The following is a 21,938-nucleotide window of genomic DNA, read 5'->3' on the forward strand; positions in this document are numbered from 1 at the left end:
AAGGTATGATCTTCTCAGTAGAACTTCTCTAACTCCATATAGAAAGCTTCGATTTCTTCTTCTTTGTAGCCTGATGTTGAAGCGTAAACAACGAAGATTGTCAAAGCTGGTGCTAAACCACATCTTCTCATTTGCAGACATCTGATTTGGGCCGTAAGTTGTTCGAAAGATTCAATATTTACTACCATATTCGCGTTGACGAGGACACCAACTCCTTTACTGTCGCGAGTTCCTAAGAACAGTTCTTCTCCAGTGTCATACACGTCGTTCAGTGTGTGGCGTCGCCTCGTCTCGATCACTCCGATGACTTCGTACTTAAACTTTCCGGCTTGCATCATCAGATCTTCAATGGCCGCATCCGATGTAGTCGGGCGTTACAAGTACAGATCGTCATCCTAGTCCGTTTCCGTTTCAGTAGCCCATATGATTCCTGCAATCCTTCGACTCCGACTCCGTCTTTCCTGGCACTACCGTACCAGGCTTTCCTCTGAAATCATAAGATTCTTTTCTATTACTGTGTTTTGCATAAAAATTTAAAACTCAGGGGTAGGTTGCAAGCCTCTAGTCCTATGAGTTCTGAGAGGAATTCTCGGAGTGGACAGGTGGAATTTATTTGTTGGAGGCGACTCCAAGCCGTCTCTTTTGCACCTCTTTTTGAGTGTTGATATAACAGTCACTTGATTGAAGGCTTTTGGTCGAACCGACGTGCAGGATACGGTGGTATTATAAGCCGACCTTGACACAGCAAAAAGAGTGAGTCCATCCCCTGAATTCACCTGTGTCTCAGGGCAGGTACAAGGTCGCTTTTGGTCCGGTATTAACCCCGTACCCGCCACTACGGGAAGTCAAGTTATAGCTAAGAAATTTTGCTATAGCAAAACTGTGAACTACTTCACCAAGGTATCAACAATTGTAGCAATCCATTCCTTCTTAAAGTTTGATGTTGCCAACAATTCTGACATCATTTTGAATCGAAAATGTAATTGAAGAAGTCGAGATCAATCCAAGCAAGATCAGTGATCTAAATAGATGTGGTAAAGTTCTTATTTCAAATCTTTCACCTTCCCAATAACGATCCTTGAGACTTTGGTTGCTGCATTGCCGGGAAACAAAGAGAGTCTTTTTTTTTTGCTAAGCGCAAAAAGCAGCAGAAACGAAGATTTGTTGTGTATTTTTTGAGATCATTGACAGCTCAAGTCTTCTGCAAATGCTTAACCAAGCTGCAAAACCATGATAGATCTCCAAACTGCACTTGTACAACTGAAACACAGCAACTATACTACAACTACGATAAAAAAAATATTTGCTTTTTTAAAACTTTACTATTGCAGTGTTCACCATGTGGGAAACTTTTTCTTAATCAGGAGTTCTTGGCTGGTCACTTAAGGCGGAGACACAGTGACGACAGACCAGCTGAGCGGAGCGATTCTAACCTCGAACCACGGTAATCGTCTTGTAAAGTAAAGTCTTGCTAGACGTTGAATCGTCGTTATTTGGCATATTTGCATCTAAACAAAGTAGCATCCGTCCTCACACTCCCCTCCCACGTACGAGTATTAACACTATTAATTTGCGAAAACTTGTTTGAGATTTCTGCCCATGTTCTGTCCATGTCTACTGCAAATCAGAGCATATATGTGGTGTCTAGTAGATCTTATGATCATAACGCATAGAGATAAATGGATCAGAAAGCAAAATCGCAATCTGTAGAGAAGATATGATACCAATGATTACGCTTTAGCATATTGTATTTTAAATATTCATAATATAATAAATTTTCAGCAGCGTCTACTCATCGGACTCGCGCATGCATGTGGTCGACCGGTTTTTATCATAGAACAACTCGAATGAGAAAAATCTAAGTTCAACGTTAAATAGATGCAGAAGTTGTCCAAACGACAACAGCGAATATTAGGTGAAGTGGAAAGTTCTGAGTGTTTTCGCTAGATGTTTTTGGTGAGCCATATCTGACGATGAAACATCACATCAGGTCGTATTATACGACGATTTCAAGATGACATTACCAGAATAAGAACAAGAAGAAGATTGCGATTCAAGTGAGCCAACCTCGGTCCAAACGATCACCAAGCCCGGATTAACGCCCAAGAAGGTTTTGCTGTGTACTTGGTGAGATTGGAAAGGAATCTTTCCCTATATGCTCCTCCCATCGGTCCAAATATTCAATTCGGACCTCAACTATCAGCAACTGACCAGACTGAAGCAGGCGATCGACAGGAAGTGGTCAACAGAAACCGTGTTGTGTTCCATCAAGATGAGGCCATGCCGCACACTTCTTCAACGACGCGTAAGAAGCTCCAAGAGCTTGGATGGATTGTTCTACCACATCCATCGTATATTTCAAACTTGTTACCAAGCGGCTATCTCCTCTTCAAGCATTTACGAAATTTTCTTGTTGAAATAAAGCGAAAAACCGGCCAGAACTTTCTCCTCACTTAATATACCGAAGATATCTGATGCATGTCTGATTGCAGCTATGTATTATGCATATGTTCAAACAGTGTAAATTCGTTTTTTGTACTTTACTGGGACTAATTTGCCTGCACGAATATAGGAGAAAGCTCCCTTTCCACCCTCGAGACGGTTATGTCGAATGCTGCATCAAATTGTTCGTAAAGCGCTGCTGTGCCTGTAGAATTCGTGTGTTAACTCTACGTTGTGGGAGTCCACTCTACAAAATACATGGGAGTTCTGCTTTTTGTGCTTTAATGTAGCACTTTGTTTTGAGCAATAAAGCAGAATAAATCACTCGTCTGGATGAAGTTGTCTTTATTAATGATCGTTTTAATGGTTATTTCTTTGCTTTGTGCCTGAATAAATTTCCTTGAGAATGTAAATTCATGAATTCCGAATCAGCTAAGCTACCGTTATTTGTAAATTATGTCGACCCCATTTGATATTCCACGATCTTTTTGCAACAATTTTTGCAAGCACTTCTACCCTCATCATCTTGTATCTCGCAGCAACAGTTCCGCGCTTACTTTGAACAATTGCAACTTGAACATTACATCGAGTAGAACCTTAGCATGTAATCTCGCGACTCCTGAAAACACCAGAGTGTTCGAAAAAAAGAAAGTGAGATGAAAGACGTTGTGCTCCAACTGCCGAATAAACAACTCAAAGCAAAGATCACGTTTAGAGCAGAATCTCTGAAGAAGAAGCTACATTGATAATACTCTCTGATAGAAACATTCTTTCTTCCTGTGCGCCAAGTTTGAAGCAAACCAATAGCTTCCTGAAAGAAATGTACACTTCAACAGTAGTGACAGCACCAGTCACTGAACTCAGCCTCACCTGGGAACTGGGTCGTCGAATGTGCTGTAGGCCTGAATTCTGAAGGCATAAAAACTAACCTCCTTATTACGAAAACTAACCTCTTTATTAATAAGGTTAGATGTACAACATCCTTTCACTATCCAGCTTAATAACTGTGCTTCTCCCATTAATAGCTTTGGTTTCACCAATATCTTCTTTTTTCTTATTTTTTAAAATCATTAACGTTGAACTCAAACTATTTAGCTATCAGCTAGAATGAGGTTTCAGATTATTCCCTTCGGATATTACAAATTTGTACAAGTTCTCAATTTTCGGATCGCAAGCTCCAAACTTATTTTCTTATCTAATCCTAAGGCCGGAATTGTGTGAAGTAGCGTGAGTTATTGATATTGGTTCGTTACCTTATCCGTACATTTGAATACTATCTTCTCGTATTTTAGTGCATTGAATAACCTCGTTTCTGTTTCGTGAGTTCAGCGAATCAAATTTCCTCGTTCTCCCTTTTGCCATAATTTCATGCAGTATGCAACGGCAAGATGTTCCCTTCGAATTTTTCGGGATGTAGTGTAGCGGTTAGAGGTTCCGCTTCCTGCACGATCGATCGGAGGTTCGAATGCTCCCTAGTGCTCACCAAGCCGTTCATCCCTCCATGGTCGATGAATTGGTACCAGACTTGTCTGGGAGGATAAAAACACTGACTTGACACATCGGCTAGCCATCGCAAGTCATTGTACCGATTGTACGGCCAGTTACACGTTCGTGAACCTCAAACGATTCTGAATTGAAGTGAACGTGGGGGCGCGCCCCAAGCGGATTGATTAACGCCAGAAACTTTATCCTTTATCCTTTTATTATATATTATATATAAAAATACTAGTATTAGAATAAGTTGATTAATAAGCGCCTAAATAGGGTGCGAGTTCCCGCGTAATGCAGAGGACATGTTTTTTGTGATTCGTCTTTGGGCCCTTAGAATGGATCCAAAATGCCTCCAGAGCTTTGCGTGCCGCGATACGAGATTCGCACGCCAAAATCGTGATCTTAACTTCAACATCTTCTCCGTTGTGACGCCGCATCCTATGAACGCCTATTTCAGTGGAGTCACATGATTTCCTTTTGCCGTCCAGGTGTTCTTTGATTCGAATATATAGTGGTCTAGCTATTTCTCTGTTTCTCCTATGTATTGGTCACCCACTGCAAACAGGGAATCAAATAAACAACACATGAGTTGACGTAATCAGGCTCGATGTCATCCGGATGTATTTTGCACAATTTCGAAACACGACATTTAGGAGATTGCGAGCGAGTCTTTGCTTAAGATTATAAGGTGCTCCACGATAGCGACAAATTTTTCGAGATTAGCTTCCCCCAGACACCGCCGGATGGCTGCGCTAATCTCATCAGAAATAAACTGTACACAAAAGGTACCTTCTCATTGCCAGATTTGTTTCAGGCTTCTGCTTTTTCACTCATAAGTCGCACAGGTTTGTAGTCGTTATTGACCGCAATTTTTCTAGCAAGCTCGATAGATTCTTGTCTTTCCTCTCTTCCAATGCAAACGGAGGTGGCTCTGCGAAAAAAATTTCGTACTACCGACCTTTTAAATTGCGTGAAACGGGCAGAAAGAAAGTGAACTAAGGTATTCTTATTACTGGGTTTGTGGTACCATTTTGTTCTGCGCAGTCTGTTTGAGATATGCACTCAGACATTGTGTAACGGTAACTATTCTCCTTCAAGCTTATCCAGGTTGAATTGTATATACTCCAACTGTTCATTTAGTAAATTGAAACAGTTGTTCCACTCTGCTTGAAAAAAGCAGACAAGTAGTCGATACATCGTCAATAAAGAAAGGGTCGTGCCTCAATTGTAGCCAAGAAAGCAATGACGAGTGTTGGCGCTAACCGTTATTCATGGCAAAACCCTTGATTTGTGCAAAATACCATTGAGACAGTTCATTCGAGAACAACCATCAACCGCATCATGGAAAAGCATTCAGGTTGATTGAGCACCGGAGTTCAGTTAAAAGCTCAAAAACTGCCTGCATAGCGGAGTCGTTGGAAACATTCGCGTACAATACAGTAACATTGAAAGACTCCATTACACGGTGAGCTATCAAAATGAGTACTCTTTAAGTGGTCCAAAACATATGGGCATTCACAAGGTGAGTTAATACGAATTTCAGCAGCTGGACCAACACTACGTTTAAGAAGCAAGCGATCCTGTCTGTGGGGCGTCCTACGTAGCTTATGATAGGTCTTACCTTGAACGTTGAAGGATCTTCAGAGGCAGGCCTACTGTCAGAGATCAACTTGTGAGTTTTTATTGAAAGGTACAAGACGGGGCACACACGTAGCTCTGTTTTAAGCCGAGTTGCAGTCGAGGGTGGTAAGTGTGCTAATTTACTGGTATTCATCCATACCCAATTGAGTCTACGGTGTTGCGCTAGAAATTCTTCGGCAGTGGAAGAGCGATAGAGGGAGCGCTGTTCTGCTGTGATGCTTGGGTGACACTTTCTCCATCTGTAGTGTTCTTAAACTTTGAATAGTTCATATGCAAAAAGGCGGATACTAATATCTAATATAGTATCTCTGCTGTATTCTTTTTTAAATAATTTTCTTGCATGGATGTCACAACAACACAAATTTGTTGATCGGAAACACACTGGACTTATAGGAGGTGGAATGTTCGACTCTCAAAAAGAAAAAAAGACCCTCGGCATAATAAGATGTTGTATTGATTTGTGATGAACTGGACATGGGGCTGCTAACTGATTATATTGGCTAACATATCGGCAAATCGCTTTCTCCGGACCTTAAAATGGGCTTAATTCACAATCTAAGCTCCACCAGTATACATACAGCCAAAGTCTAAACCTACTTTTCAACCATTAAGACACGAAATGCTCTCTCTGAATTACAGAAACGTAGAGATGACCGCCTACTAATCGATTGATACGAATCTCTCATTCAAATCACAAGAGCATGCGAGATATGGCACGAGTTCCTGCGTCATCGAGAGACATTCTTCTTTGCAATCAATCATAGTGTTTCTGGTGTAGATCCAAAGTTTCCCCAGAGATTTTAGAGCCAACGTTTGGATCCGAACATCAAGCCCAATACCCCAATACAAATGTTTTGTGGTCTCTGTGGAACACATAACACAGTTTGGGATTGTTCAAATAGTGTCGTACAAGCTCGTTTGATGATGTTTTCGCTACTAAAAGGGAATTATGTAAGCCTAGTAAATCAGACACCGGCTAATGGCAGTGCTGACTTCATCCGAAAAGAGTAAATTAGGCGGGAAGGCCTATTATCCGTGGTGAGGTAGGAAGGTTTCTTAGTGTCCTATTCAATCACCTCAGTATCGTGTTGTTCTAGATGTTTGATTTCCGTAACCTTAAATTTTTCAATAAACAGCAATTTTAAAAGTTAGCCAAAAACCAAAGTTGTCAGTTCTCTGCTCAGGTCTACATCAAACGGTTCGGCCGCGCGAAACACAGCTTTCCTTGTTTGAATCGGATGAACAGATAGAATGTTGACGAAGATGCTCTTGTTACTAGGCTTCTAGCGATACTATTTCGTTTTCATACAAACAAGGTTTAAATCTTGGCGCACGAGTCTGAACGATTCGCTAGAAAATCACTGGGGGCACTTCGGACATTGCCAGAAACTTTAACACGAATAGCGAAAAAGAATAACTCTCGATTATGCGGGAACTCGCGTCATACTTCGGGTACTGTTTATTAGTTACCTTCCAAACCGCAGTATTTGTCTATTTTGAATACTGCACCACTGGAACTGGTCATAATTATTTCGACCAGACCTATCTTCTAGGGATGTCTAAATGTAACTTCTAAAGTAAAATCACATCCTTGTTGCTGCTGTTATTGTTCTGACGAGGTATATAACACGCAATGTATTGTTATCATCTTTCATTTAGAAGAGTGAGAAGATACAATCAAGCCGTCAAAATTATGGATCTGTCCGCTGTCGAAGGGCTAGAGATTATTGACTTCACAAAAAAAGAAAAGGTCGGTAAAATTTCTATCAGAAAGCGTATTTGTTACCGCGCTATGTCTATTTCATTGAGCCGAAAAAAGTTTCTTTCAAGTTTCAATTAATTTTGACGTTGTCGAAGAGAACCAACTTTTACAAATTTTATTTGATGAGATTAACTACAAAAAATTCGCTTTTTCTTCAGCGTTTGTAGAGGTCAGTGGCGGGCCCGCTTTTTTGTTAGATGATGCCATTTCGCTGGTCCTGTACGCAAGCATGGTGGACGGCAGCTGACTTCATATCAGTTTGAATATCATCAAGTCGGCCACCCTTTGGTCGCTTTTCGGTTACATCTACGTCTATCCGATCTTAAGAAGAGTGTGGTTACCATCACGGAGAACCTAACCGCACCATCGAGGCGAAAACGACTTTACGTCTTCTCAGCTATAGAAGCCACACCTAATCTCTGCCAGATATGATCGTCATGAATGTGGCCGAGGAGAATGGCTCCAGTAGCTTATCGTAGCACCTTCATTTCCATCACTCCAAGATGACGCTGCTCTTTTTTCGTTGCTAGGAGGTACTCGGCACCATAGCCCGTTATGTATGGAGTGACTGTTCGATATACCTTCGAATTGGAAAGGCATTTTTCTGTCACAGGACACGCTGCTGGTTGCATGGGTCTTTATGACGTTGAGAAGTTGCCCAAACGTTTCTAGCCAATGGCGTCACAATTGTTGTCTTGAGGCCAGCATGACTTCATCGTCGCAGAGTAACGACCATTGTTAAATGTTCAGAAGATCTCCCGCTGTCGTGCACATGACATTTATGAAGGGCAGGGAAAAGAACCCACCGCCTTTGTGCAGACCAAAGGAGATTGGGAATTCCATCGACGTTTTCGCAGCCACCTGCATTCGATTTCATGGGTCAGCGTAGAGGATTTCGACTGATCTGACTACTTTGGCACAGCATGTTGTCGTAAAGCGTACTAGATGACTTTATGTGAATGCTTCCACTAAGTGGGTGAATAAGAGATGCAACAGTTTTTGCTCCTCTCTATGCGTCTCGGTGAGAAACCGTGTAACGTGGACGGCATCGATCATCGACGAAACCGCACACCAATCGACAGTCTTTCAAATTCTGCTGTGAATAATGCCTTCAAAGATTCCCATAATATGAGATAGTACTCGAATCGACTTATAATTCTAGTAGCTGGGTGTCTGCCCTTCTTCTCTCAATGGACAGATCTCGACAGTTGCAAAAGAAGAGGTTTGTCATCGTGTCACTTGACCCTTTTGTAGTCGTCATCGTAGTGGGCGGCTATCACCACTGTCATTGCTTTCTTTGTTTGAGTCGTTTTGCGTACTCGTGTAATTTTGCCAGTTTTCTGGCATTTTGCTGGTGGGAAAAGCTTGACGAGGGCTCTTCTTTTTACGAAACTTGTTTTTGCTTCCTCCGTCCATAGCCACATCTGTTTCTCAATCTTCCGACGACAAAGTCTCGTTGTGCCAAGCCTTGTGCAGGCTGCTTCGAGCTTGCTCACTACGATTTGTCACGTGTGTTCCACGTTCTTGTCAGATGTAATTGTATAAACGAGATGGCTTTCAGTCACCGCCACTTGAGCCCAGTAGATCCGCATTGATAATAGTAATTCTGCGCTAGAGCCAGATTTTGATTTCGAGGAAAGGTGGATGATGAGCGTTCAAGCCACTTCTTGAGGTTTAACCTTGAATGTCCGAGATTCTCGCCTGCGAACACCAGAATGCGCTCACCATCTTCGCTCAAGCTTTTCATAATCACGCATTTCAGCGATACCTCGTCTTTTCTTGGAGCAACTCCCAAAACTCCTTCCTAATTTTATTTAAGCAGCTACGTTCTCCGAGAACAAGTGATGTCGCCGTTCATCATTTGCCGTTACTACTTTCATAAGACAGACATTTAAGCGTTTCACGATTCTTTTTCAAGTCTTTGAGGCGCTAGAAGACAATTATGCATCGTTGCTGCTGTTTGGACTACCATTGTAGATGACTTTGAAGCCTTGCCCAATATATTTTATATAATATATGTTCGAGAGGTTCAGTGGTTCTTCAAGATTTATTCTCTCAGAATTCCATCGAAAGGCAAGTGCGCTATGACTCTTCTTTAAATACTGTCACGAATCAATAGCTTATCGGATTACAACATCACACAATGTTTTCGTTCTCAAGACTCAACAGTGGTCATCGATTGACTAACCTAACATCCAACAGCGGTCATCGATTGACAAACCTAACATTTGAATACAAAGAAAAGGAACAAGCGAAAAGGTTGTGAGATACCGCGACACTGCCGCGCTCAACAAAGGAACTACGCAAAACACAGAACTATATAACTGTCGAAGATCTTTCGGAACTAACTCTTACCGTATGCGAGGAATTGAGTCAGACACATGAATACAGCCAGAGAATCAAACTGACGGAGGAACTGACGAATACTGACGAGGGTTGAACGTAGGTGACACGCGACTGAATTAGTTCTGACGACGGCACGAGGCGATAGCAAGAAGAATAGAGGGCGACGGACGGCAGCGGAAAAAGGGGGGGGGCGAAGAGAAGTGCAGTGGTTCAGTCAACTATGGCACCTCTCCTGCGGGGCGGCGATAAGATTTCAAATTTTGCGCCGCTTGCAATTGGAAGACGCAGATGGTTTGTTCGGGCACAGAAGCACATTATGAGTAGCAGCGCAGAATGTGCATGAGATTCCACAGTCTTCCACGTGACGAGGTTGAAGGCATCTGTTGCAGGTTGGACGCTTGCACCGCACGTGAGAAGGGATCCGGATATCTGCAGCATCGTCCAGTCGGGTGGTTATCCTTGTTATCTTCGAACGAGCAGAAGACACAACTCGACTTCGGTTTCGTTCTTTCCAGTAGCAGATCCATTTTTTTGTTGACGTCGTCAGCTTGGCGGTTGAGTATGTTGAGAATCGCGTCGATCTTCGCGTTGAAATTCAGGACGAAAATGTGCTCCTTGAGTTCTTTGATGGCTTCTGAAGGGGGTTCAATATGAATGGCGTAGTCGACCTAATCCATTGTCAGCGAAGTAGGCAGCTACGGGAAGGCTGTAGTACTGTGATGTGTGACAAGCGGGGATGACGTTGAGATAGTAATATGGATAAAATGGTATAAGCGGCTATGTTGTGCTACGGGTGGCGTGCGACAGCAACTTTCTTTTTTACAGCATGATGCGTATACAGAAACTGAGGAAATTGCTGCAGAGCTTGACCATAAGAAGTAGGACCGCAGTGACGCCTTTGAGAATGATTTGCAGGAGTTGCCAAGCGATCCGGAAAAGGACAATGAATATTGTTGGTCCAAGGAAATACGTTGCTGCAGCTAGGGTTGTTGTTGTGCAAAAGATTGCAAGTGGTAATTTTCAATGGTCTCTGATCGTCATTAGAATTGGCCTGAGGTCGGGTAAATCCCAGTCCTGAAACCTTCCCAGCGACGAATGCCAGGGTTTCTAGTGTGAGTTGAGAATTTTATCGTCATGAACGTGTGGCAGGTAGGCAAGTGTGCCCTGGAGAGAAATTTTTATCAAGCGGTCGTTGCAGGTAGCATGGCAGTTCTGTCTTACGACTGCTTGTTGGTAGTCTAAAGTGATCAGCGAAAGCTTCGCGTTAGTCAATCGATGACCGCTCTTGAATGTTAGGTTAGTCAATCGATGACCGCTGTTGAGTCTTGAGAACGAAAACATTTTGTGATGTTGTAATCCGATAAGCTATTGATTCGTGACAGTATTTAAAGACGAGTCATAGCGCACTTGCCTTTCGATAGAATTCTGAGAGAATAAATCTCGAAGAACCACTGAACCTCTCGAACAGTTTTTGGTGCATCGGCCGGGTAGCTCTTCTTCATTGCCGTAGAACTTTGGCAAATCGACCCTGGAAGGAGAAATCGTGCCGGATTTCACTGTGGGCGTTTGTTGCGGAAACGTTAGCGAGAAGTTTGCTTCTCCGTCCCGAAAGTCCAAAGTTGCGTGCGAGTCGCCTTTCGTGGTTGCGAGCTTCCGTAAGTCGAGTGTCTAGCATGAAGATAAGCTCCATGGCGTCTTTCATGACCTCGGTGAATTTTGTTTCTGTATCGATACTTTCTAGTTCTTGCTGGATCTTTTTCTTATCCTCTTTGCTTTTCTTATTGTCATAGTCATTCTTCATCTTGTCAATGAGAGCTTGCAAAGCTGATCTAGCCATTTCAATCTGTCCCATGCTCCCTTTTATTAGGTCGATGGTTTGCAAAACTTATACATTATATAAAATAGTTTTTGTCTTGCTATCAGAACAACTAGTTTCCTGCAAAGCACAGTGTGCAGCACATATCAAATGTGCGTTGTTCTATTGCAGCAGCTAGTTGTTTTGACACCGTATCGTCGGTCTATGTTGCTACATAGATCTAGGCCACGCTGTGAGGCTATAGGATACGCCTAGTTGCCACCAAAGTCGGGACCTTTTGCGTTTCGCAGAGTCTTAGACCACTACATCACTCCTGCTCTGACTACGAAAAATATTTCTTTAGCATTTTCTCATTTCAGGTCGGTTCGCATCCGTATGAAATTCGGCTCACAAATGGGAAGAAAGTCCTTGTTCACGAAGAAAATGGTATTACAGCCTTCAAAGGCAAAATATCACGAATTTAATGGGGGTGAGGGGATCCGCGTGAAAAGCTAGAGATGAGGATGTAGATTGCGGGATCAGTGATGGTTTCGTTCATCTGTTTCTGATCGTCGTGAGAAACTTCGTGGGAGAAATCCAGTCTGGTTATTACATGATATGTTAGAACGCTCCTTTAGGCAGACTTTACGGACCCCGTAGCAGCCTATTCATTGGTTTTACTTCGATAGGTTTGTGAGAAAACACTTATCTTCGACCGATCGTCCTTGTTTATGCGGCGCATATACAAGGGTCATGCGTGGCAACTGAACTCTTTTAAAAAAAATGTCGTCTTCCACGCCGTTTCTTACGATCAAAGAGATATGAGCGAAACCACACCTCATACCGCATTCTAGAACGCTAGCTCTAGATTTTCACGCGGATTCCGTCGCCACGTCAGATTCGTGGTATGCTGCCTTTAATCTGCGATTGATGCAGGTTAAGATAACTTTTTTAAGCGTACGGCAATTTCTATGAAGGTGGTCGTTCTTTTGAGGACTTTGAAGGAAACAAGGAGACGACGCTATTTGAATTCCAATTTGACTTTCAAGTTCATCGAGATGGCCTAAAGGTGTCCGTTTTCAAAATCTGAAACATCAGATTTCGAGTAACTTTGTTGATACAGAGGCAGTAGGGAGCAACTTTCTTAGTTTTTTTTTCCAATAAGTTCCTTTGATTGGCAACCTGTTCAAGATCGTTTCCTCAAAACTCCTCCTCTCAATGTCAAATCACTTCTTCATCTTCGAATTTGAGCTAAAACTGGCTCAATACTGGATCGAGACTTCTGAAAAACACCAGTGTCGCGATATGAAAAAATGAATGTGTGACAGGAGAATTGCTGTCCTGGCCACGACGTTGTTCTATGTTATTTTACAATGTTCTTAGAAGTAACCGAAAGAGAATGAATCCTTCACCATCCTCACACAATCAATCAAGTGGCGCTTTGATCTGAATAATTCGAATAATTTATCATGCAAGTAACAATTAACATTTCAGATTAGATCACACAAACACCCAGCTAGTATTTGTGCAGACCAAGTTTTCTGTGTGTGTGTGTGTTACCGCAATCTCCTACTTTTCCTTTCTGATAAAGCCGAGTATCTGCTTCCACTACCATCATTACTCTCTTGCATAGTGCAACAATCAACAATTCTAAAGTATCCTTCTTCCTATTGATTTGTCGTGAAACCTGAAAAGATATAAGGACCAGACACTTGTCTCGTATGTATCGCATGCGTAAAAGTACTGGGCAGACAATCTGCAATGAAGCATCAAAATAATGTATTGCATAAAATACACTGGTGTGTAAAGCATAGAAATGAGATGGCCAAAGTAATATGCCAGAAGGATATGTGGAAAGAGTGCAGTGTACACTTTAATTCATTTCCACAGAATTGTTGATACGTTATGTTACTTTGCCTATCTCATCCTTAAAGGCATCACCCCACGAATCTGAGGTGGTATGGATTTCAGGTGAAGTATTCGTATGCGGAGATTATGGAGAGAATTGCCAATTGCCGTAAAAAACGGATCGGAAGATACGGCTTCGGGCGTTCCGGCGCGCTATTTTCTACAAGAAGTACGATTGGAGTGCGCCAGCTTTGCGCACGCGCCGCATCTTCCGGGCCGTTTTCTACGGCAATTAGGAAGAAATCCCTATCCCGTATACGAATGATCTGAAATCTGTACCACCTCAGATTCGTGAGGTGATGCCTTTAAGTTTTGCACATTAGTGTTTTATTAACATCATAACAACACAACAAAACCAAAAAAATCACGACAAATATTAGGGTGGTGCAAAATTAATATCGGTTTAAGGTATGTGTAAATAAAACAATTTTTAACCCAAATTAGCTCATCTCAAGGCAAACAACACATATCGTTTTGTAGGTTTTTATCTGCTCTTTAAATTACGTATATAGCTGTCGCTCTACTTTTCAGCCGGCCTTTCCCACGGCTCTGAAAAATCACGAATCGACGCAACTATCGAGTCATCATGCTTTACGAATTTAAATTGGGACATTGCGCGGCAGAAGCATCCCGTAACCTTAGCAGGCTTTTTTGTCAGACTATCTTTGCGAACGGACAGTGGAGCTCTGGTTTAAAAAATTCGCTTCTAGCGATTTTGATCTCGAAGAAAAACCGGGTCGTGGTAGCATGCCGTCGCTTGATAATGAGCATCTAGAGAGAACTATGGAGGCAAATCTGGAGACTAATACACGGACGTTAACAAAAGACCTGGGCGCACATCATACTACAGTAGTTAAACATTTGGCGGAAATTGGTAAAGTGAAGATGTCAGAAAAGGGCGCCCCACGAGCTAACCGAGGAGCAGCGTCTGGCACATTACGGCATGTGTTCTAACATTTTGATTCCGTTAAAAAGTGAGCCCTTTCTTAGTCGTATTATAACTGTAGATGAAATTGGGTCCTTTACAATATTAGGAAACGTGGATTTGTGTGGGTGGATAAGGATGTCCCTCCAAACACTTTTCTTAAACCCGATCTTCACCCCAAAAAGTCAGGCGTAGAGTTTGCTGGTGCTGTAAAGGTTTAATCCAATACGACTTCATGTAACCAGGCCAGACAATTACAGCAGAGTCTTACTGCTGCTGTGATTTAGAGAATATGTATGAGAAGTTGCAAAAATTGTGGCCGGCAGTGGTGAACAGAGGAGGGCTGATTCTCCTGCAAGAAACGCAAAGACACATACCGCACAAATCACCCGTCAAAAATTAACCCATTTGGGTATAGATGTTCCCCCTCACCTACCGTATTCTCCAAACCTTTCCCCAACAGACTGTCACTTTTTTCGAGCTCTTGATTCACAGTTGCGCCAGCAGCAGTTCACTAATTCGGACGATGTTGAAAGTGGTTTCCGTAATTTTGTTGATTCCTATAATCTCAATTTTTGCACTAAGGGCTTAGATCTATTATCGATTCGTTGGAAAAGATGTGTAAATTCTGATGGTTTTGATTTTGGTTAATAAAGTTGTGTTTAAGCTGAGTTACAGCAATTTGAAGTATGCGGTCCGTTTTCGAAATTAATTACGCACCAACCTAATATTTGGAATTGTCTCCGTCAGCTTCAGTGCATTTACGAATGAACTTCCTAAAGTTGCCCGCAATGCTCGTGCACTTCCACTAATTCGTTCCAGACGTGCTTGAGCTTCTGAATTCAGAATTTCCAATTTTTTAAGCGTTGTTGCTGCGTGAATCTGAGATTTTCTACATCAAAATGAATCACACAATAATGTTCATTGTTTTCGGATCAAGCGACTTCGGCAGCCAAACAACTTGTCCCAAAATCCCGCAAAAACCAATTCTTAACACAAATCTAAAGGCAGCAGCTTCCTTGATCTTAAGAAGTTCATCTCTCAACTCCACCTAGTTTCATGTAACCTTATCAACTGCTGTGAGGTGCTGCGACAGCATTTGGAACGATATTCTGACCAAACTTTGAGACCATTTCCTGGTTTACAAAAAAGTTCAAGAAAACCTGTAATTTGCTGCAGCTTCTTTTTAAGTGACAATTAGAGTCAAATGCACCTCACTTTGTTTCCATAATGAAATCTTCATGATTCTTGCAAAAGAAGAAAGAATGAAAGCCAAGAAAATGACGCCTGCACTTCTCTGATACTAGATAATTATATAAACTATTGAAAACAACTTTGTTTCGCCTTTTCGTGACCAAAAAACTTACGCTTGGGATATTGGTATACCGTTTATTTGTATGTATATAAATTCCCATCTCTATTCTTTCAGGAAATGAAGGTTGTGGGAGACACAATCCATTCAAATCCTATGGCGGTATATCACGTTAACGTCCTGTGGTGTTACTCATACGGCCTCTCGGTTGTCCAAGAAGATGACAGCGGTACGAGATGATCACTCAGCGTTCCGTAGCTTGAGTACACAATGCCCATATTATTTCGCATCATACACTCGAAATAATTTGAATATCGGGTCTAACATGCCAAACACTTATTTTCTCACGAAGGTTATATGGTCGCGGTCAAGGATATTTGCAATGGTTCTTTCGTTGAGACCTTCACCGAGCTGCGATATTGTGCCGAAGGAGTTACAGTTACAATACCAAAGCGGATGCATTACACTGTAACTGAAAAATGGCTAACTGTCTATGATGTGCAATTTCTTATTGTAAAAGGATGAATGAAGCAGCAACACTAAACCTAATTGATTTTGGACAACTCTGGCGTTCATATCCCATTTTCCGGAAGGCAACTATGGAAAAGACACTAAGTAATCAGCTGCTTGCGTTTCCCGTGCGTAATTGTTAATGGTAATCTGCTGCGTTTCAGTTCTATCTGTGATACTAATCTAATTTTAAGAACATAAAGAAATTGCCGTAAGCCTGAACACAAAGTAGTTAATTCCTGCTGTTGGTATCGCTGAGGTGTAGGTTTTTTATCTGATAATCGGCTAAGTTCGAGATGTTGTCGTTATACGTCAGCGTCGCCTCGTCGTTTATTGTCATCGTAGCTATAGATAGCATTGCAATGGAGGCGACCACGAGCTCTACTCTCGCACCTGACAAACCTCCTAAGTGCCATGCCATCACACAAATGTGTACTTGCTCTCTTAGATCTGCTGTGTCAGTTCGAAATGATATCAATTGGTCCTTCATTTTCGAAGAAGCCAAAAACCATACGAGGAGGTGGGTAACCAGCAAATGCTTTTTCTTCGTGCAATAGAGAAAAAAAGACGTATAGCAGACAGATGTATCAAAAGACATTTTACGACGTAAGTAAATAAGTAATACGTAATAAACATATAAAATGACTTTGGTAGTTTAAAAAACGATTTGTTTTTTATGATGGTTGTGCGCATAATTGTTCTGACGAAAAGAACAGAGACGAAAAGAGAACAACTACTATGAAGCTACATAAAGGTCAGACCACATGACATAAATATAATGGTGTGGACTTGAAGAGAGGACTTCGAAAAGTTGATTCACCGTCACCCAAACTATTCGGCCCTACTTTGGTATGCTTTATCTTACAGAACTACATGGGAAAGAAAGTTGATGTGTTGCAATCACACCATCTGATGAGATTATTCCTCTAGAGATATATTCCTGCGAAGCGATGTGACTGATTTCTTTGAAGCGTGTGGAAAGGTTGATCTAATCAGCGCCGGGAAAGACGGATAAGCCTTTGAACGTCTTTTCAAGCACAACAAGATGGACACAGCATTCGGATATACGTCCCAATCCTCATGCTCTGTGCATGTGAATTGTGGAGTTCACCTGGCACGTCTGACACTGTAGCTGAACGGGAGAAAGTGAGCAGCTGTTGGGATACAACAGCATCGAGGATATATTCAAGAAGATAAGGAATACCGGCTCTGAACTCACTTCTGAACTCCTCTTTCTTGATAATGCGTCAAAAAAACTTATTCGCAGGCAGTGAAGAAATATGTAGAGTCAACGAAATCCATAACAAGAAGTTGAAGAAAAAGAAAGAAGAAGGAAGAAGAAAAAAAGATTCGGGATTTTTCACCTCTACATATTTTGTCGTTCGAAGATCAGAATAAGTGTTGCATTTGCGAAGTACGCAGAATTAGGTGGGTCGGATTAGACGTGATCCTATTTACGTCAGTCATTGGAGAACAGACACAAGCGCGTGGACAGGAGTGAACGAAATATATGAATTCTGAAAGTCGTTGAATTAAATACTATCCGAGAACAACTTTTCGTTGCGTAGCGTTGCATAGCGTTGTGGCGCGCAGATAACTAAATAATTGCAAGTATGAGAGTGTAGTTATGGGAGCAACTCTAAGCAAGCGGTGGAACCCAACTGAAACTGAAAGTTTCGAATCTTTGACCAGACAGTCATTAATATTGTTCAACTGCTGGTAACGCCATTCACAAAATCTACCTAATTCAGCTTGAATTAGTTGGAAAGAGAGAAACTGACTCCTTAATAATTCAAGCCAATTCTCTTTGATTTTTCTTGCTTGTGAAGAGTCTTAAAAAAGGATAAAGAATAAAGCACTGGCAATCCACTTGGGATGCGCCAACGCGTTGTACTGCAATTCGTAATCGTTGAGGTTTTGGAACGCGTGTTGGGATACAATAACTTGCGGGGATGATCAAGTCAATCTTTTTATACTCCTAGACAAGTCCTTTATCAATGAAAGGCTTGGTGGGCACTAAAGTTGTCTCGAACCATCGACCGTGTGGCTTCAGTGGACCTCTAAGCGACTAAGCACACGCCCGCCCTGAATTTAAAAAATTGTCAATAATCTTGGAAAAAACTTAAGAATGCGGTCATATGGTCAAATTTTAGAATTTCCTGTGGATTTTCGGCTTTAGATTTTCAAACTAAGCGGTATTATGTTCTGCTCGAAAAGATGTCTCTTATATTCCCATAGAACGATTCATTCATACTTGAAAAGGTGCAACATGGTATACATTACCTAGTTCGAAACGAAAAGAAAATCATTAAATCCCGCTGGAACTTTCTCCGCCGTACACATCGCCGATCCTGTTGATCTACATAGTTCTAAACGAACCAAAACCCACTTTGGATGTGTGTTCGCAAGTCTTCATCAGTCATTAGCGACGTCTTCTAAATGTTGTAAACCTTCACTTTAAATTCGAGTTTAAGAGTAAACAATAGCGCTCTAAACGTGATTAAAAACGAAGCCTATTTATTATTATAGGACTGAAAAATTGCGATAAATGTGCCATCAATTACTATTTTTGAGGCGCTGGAAACAACTGTCCTCCTAATCAGCGCGCACCACACATCAAGTATATTACATTAACCATAAAGGGAAAAGATGAAACACAAGGTGGGTAACCAAAAATCATTTCCTTACTCTTTCTTACTCTGAAATACTTACAGTTCCTTTGGTACAAATCGGTGACCGCTATGTTGCTGACTCTCTTCTGTCTCTAAGTCTTTTAAATGCAGTAATGAAAGAAATGTCAACACTCACCATGAGAGTTCGACTCACTATTCCACGTTCATACTTTACCCTGGACACGCTGGTGAACCTAAACTTGTACGTTCATCTTGAGCACACCCCAGAAATTTGATCTGTGCGTAAAGTATTTGACCTCGGTGCTAGAATTTAGGAAGCAGCCTAATGCTTCACCAGCTGCCGAAAAAGTACTAGCAACAATTTTGGCCGGAGAAAAGCCACCTGCATTTGATTGGGTAATCACTGTTGGCGAAGGATCACCACGAGAATATTTCGTACATAGAAAAGTCCTCGCTGATGCAAGCCCCACCCTTGAAGTACGCATTACTGACGTATTATCGTCTTCCTCCTATTTCATGTCAACGTTCCAGTGTTGAATTTCAGGTGATTTTCAACACCCATACTTCACTTCCCACTGAGCAGCTTTTGATGGTCTCTCATGAGGATCGCTTCATTCTAACCTCCACCCATGCAAGTGATATGAAGACGGTCACATATACTATTACGGCGCATTTTTTGCCAGAGTATTCTCAATTACATTTTCAGATCCTCACATACTTCTACCTTCGTCAGTTCTTACTTCCTTCGTTCGATACCTTCGCTCGCGTGGGCCGTACACTTTGCTGCCTCTTTTCGTCGGACACTGTATCAAAGTTCTTCGAACACTGGCAGGTTGCCATTGTAAACGATCTGCTGAAGCTGAATGTAGGTGACAATACAGTCTCTATTACCATATTTACCATAATTATATTACCACCCTTGAAGTACGCATTACTGACGTATTTTCGTCTCCCTCCTATTTTCCTTTTTATTTCCTACTATAAATGAAATTTCACAGTTGAAAAAATGTTCCGATAAAATAGAATGATAAAATGCGAAGGCAGGAAATAAAGTAGAACAGAGTAAATAATGTATAAAATACGCAATGTTGCGCTTTAGAGCAGTCTGGGGCAGGCTCGGCACAGGCTGCATTAGGTCATGTGATTTTAGATGAGAAGGCACATTTCTCCTCTCACTTAAAATCACATTTTTTTCTTCCATTCACTTCTCACCAATGAACAAGATCTCGGCCCTCAGTACGAGATAAGGTGATGAGACGACAGATAGAGGCATCAGCTTTTGGTTCGCCAAGAGATTCCACGTAGTTTAAACTTAAGGAATTAGGGGCGAAATAAGTGAAATCCAGAAGCTGCCCAGTTAGACAAAAGTATTAGTAAGTAAAGTAAGTATTGCGATCACGACGCAGTTGATACTCCCACGGTACAGTAATGGTCAACCTCCTGTAACAGTTATTTCACTTATTTAAATCTGTTTTCTTCTAAACTCCAAGCTATTTTCTCCACGATGAGCATAGGCTGCGTGGTAAATGGTAGTCGGCAACTATTCGGATTGTCTTGCTTTGCTGAAAGAAGTTATTTCACTTGGACACTTCTTTCCTGGTTGGCTCTCGGTGATTGCTGTTAGTGAGAATATTATTGTCTCGAAGCGGTGGGATGGAAAAATGATAATTGTTCAATAGTTTACTTAGTTAATTCGGTGCACGCAAGCTGTGCTATAAAAAGCGGAATCCAAAGGAGACGGGAGTGCACTTTCGCACGTGCGTAACAAAAAACACGATGCTCCTCCCATATTTCATGGAATGTCATCAAATTGATTCTCCTACAGAAATAAAAAGTCTACATTTGCGGTCACTATCCCAAATTCAGAGTGCTTCCGAAAGAATAATTTTGCCAGATCCTGAACGATGTGAGCGAACAGACTAAGGAGGAAGGCATTCTCAAATGAAAGCATTCACCGATCCTTGTTATCCTTGAATGATCAATCACTTATCGCGTGTAACACAACGACAAGCGCAGTGAAATAATGATTTGCTAGTGGCGGAGAATCATGGTCTTGCAAGAGTCAGATAGATCTTGAATATCCAATATTGCAAAGATATCTTTGGACGGGGATATGAATGCGGAATGAATACTAAATTGGTCTGTTTGCACATATGCTCATAATCTATCCAGGTTACCAGCTTTTGCATAGTATGCCCTCGTCTCTCTATTATAATGATGGCATTTTATATTTTCTCTGTGAGCTGAACGTTGCTGGCCACTCTAGTTCCGCTTCCTTCTATTATATATCGCGCATTATTGAGGCACTAAAGACTTCAACGCCCAGAAATTAAGTACCACACTGTGTAATTCCTATGTTTTTCTGTAGCAGACCGAGCATTTTTCATTTTCGTTGAATTGTCACAAGAAGAAGAAGAACGATAAGTAGCACGATTATAGAAGAAAGAATTCGAGACTACACTTCTGTCGAGTGCACGCCACTTGATTTCGATATTTTCTGCTCCATACGGTGCGCTTCCAGTGGCAAAGAGAGTAGCTGTTGCAACAATGGCCGACACGGTATCATTTTCTAAACTGATCTGCAAAGTAGGATCTATTCCAGTATTCGCTAGAAAATTTATAGTGGCAAATGGCTGAAGCAGCTGGAATCAATGTTGAAGAGGTCTTCAGCAACGCAGATAATCTTCCAGCGGGCATGATGGAGAAGGTGGATGTGAACTTTCTATTCGCTGTTTCTTTCAAATAGCTTCTCTTTAGATTCTCTTTAGCGTCGGGAAATTCCGAACCGTTGTCAGTGGCGTCAGAAAAACGGGGCTCTGAACTACGAACAACTTTTGATAGCTTGGAACATGTCATCCATTACTTTCGTTATGATAAAATATTCGAGATTTGAAGTTTATTGAGTGCACCTAGTAAAACACTGCAAAAATGATAAGGAAATCGAAAGCCTGACTTGGAAATGTCCAAGTAAACTTTCGCAATTCTCGTCCAGTAAGCAGTCCACTTCAGCTATTCAGTATTTATTTCCAATATTATGACATGGTTACTCTTATACAAAGAAGCCAGGGAAGCGAGTGCAATAGTAAACTGGACACTGAAGTAAAAGACGAAAAGAAGCCGATCAAATAGAGGAGAGGATAGTTTGCACTCCATGCAGAAAATCGACATGTTTG

General features: G+C 41.6%; 3 protein-coding genes across 4 annotated transcripts; 1 reads left to right on the forward strand and 2 right to left on the reverse strand.

The window, feature by feature from the left end:
- Positions 1–14: 14 nt before the first annotated feature.
- On the reverse strand, positions 15–338 carry RB195_018048 (uncharacterized protein; the record flags this gene model as incomplete). Its single annotated transcript, XM_064185301.1, has 1 exon — positions 15–338. One exon carries the CDS (start codon positions 336–338, stop codon positions 15–17), a length of 324 nt encoding a protein of 107 aa, XP_064041182.1.
- A 2,815-nt stretch (positions 339–3,153) lies between these two features.
- Positions 3,154–3,461, reverse strand: RB195_018049 (uncharacterized protein; the record flags this gene model as incomplete). Its single annotated transcript, XM_064185302.1, has 2 exons — positions 3,154–3,253; positions 3,313–3,461. 2 exons carry the CDS (start codon positions 3,459–3,461, stop codon positions 3,154–3,156), a joined length of 249 nt encoding a protein of 82 aa, XP_064041183.1.
- Positions 3,462–5,540: 2,079 nt separating this feature from the next.
- On the forward strand, positions 5,541–21,668 carry RB195_018050 (uncharacterized protein; the record flags this gene model as incomplete). 2 transcript variants are annotated; one of them, XM_064185303.1, is made up of 14 exons in its annotated part: positions 5,541–5,605; positions 7,234–7,324; positions 11,858–11,924; positions 12,434–12,546; positions 15,740–15,851; positions 16,581–16,652; positions 18,707–18,793; positions 18,847–19,006; positions 19,080–19,242; positions 19,310–19,414; positions 19,472–19,630; positions 21,205–21,324; positions 21,389–21,472; positions 21,534–21,668. In XM_064185303.1, the coding sequence occupies 14 exons, from the start codon at positions 5,541–5,543 to the stop codon at positions 21,666–21,668; spliced, it is 1,533 nt and encodes a 510-aa protein (XP_064041184.1). The 2 variants fall into 2 exon arrangements, with proteins under 2 accessions (XP_064041184.1, XP_064041185.1); XM_064185304.1 differs by having other exon boundaries at positions 21,523–21,585.
- Positions 21,669–21,938: the final 270 nt, after the last annotated feature.

Source organism: Necator americanus, chromosome II (assembly GCF_031761385.1).
Source record: "Necator americanus strain Aroian chromosome II, whole genome shotgun sequence".
NCBI classification, from domain to species: Eukaryota; Metazoa; Nematoda; class Chromadorea; order Rhabditida; family Ancylostomatidae; genus Necator; species Necator americanus.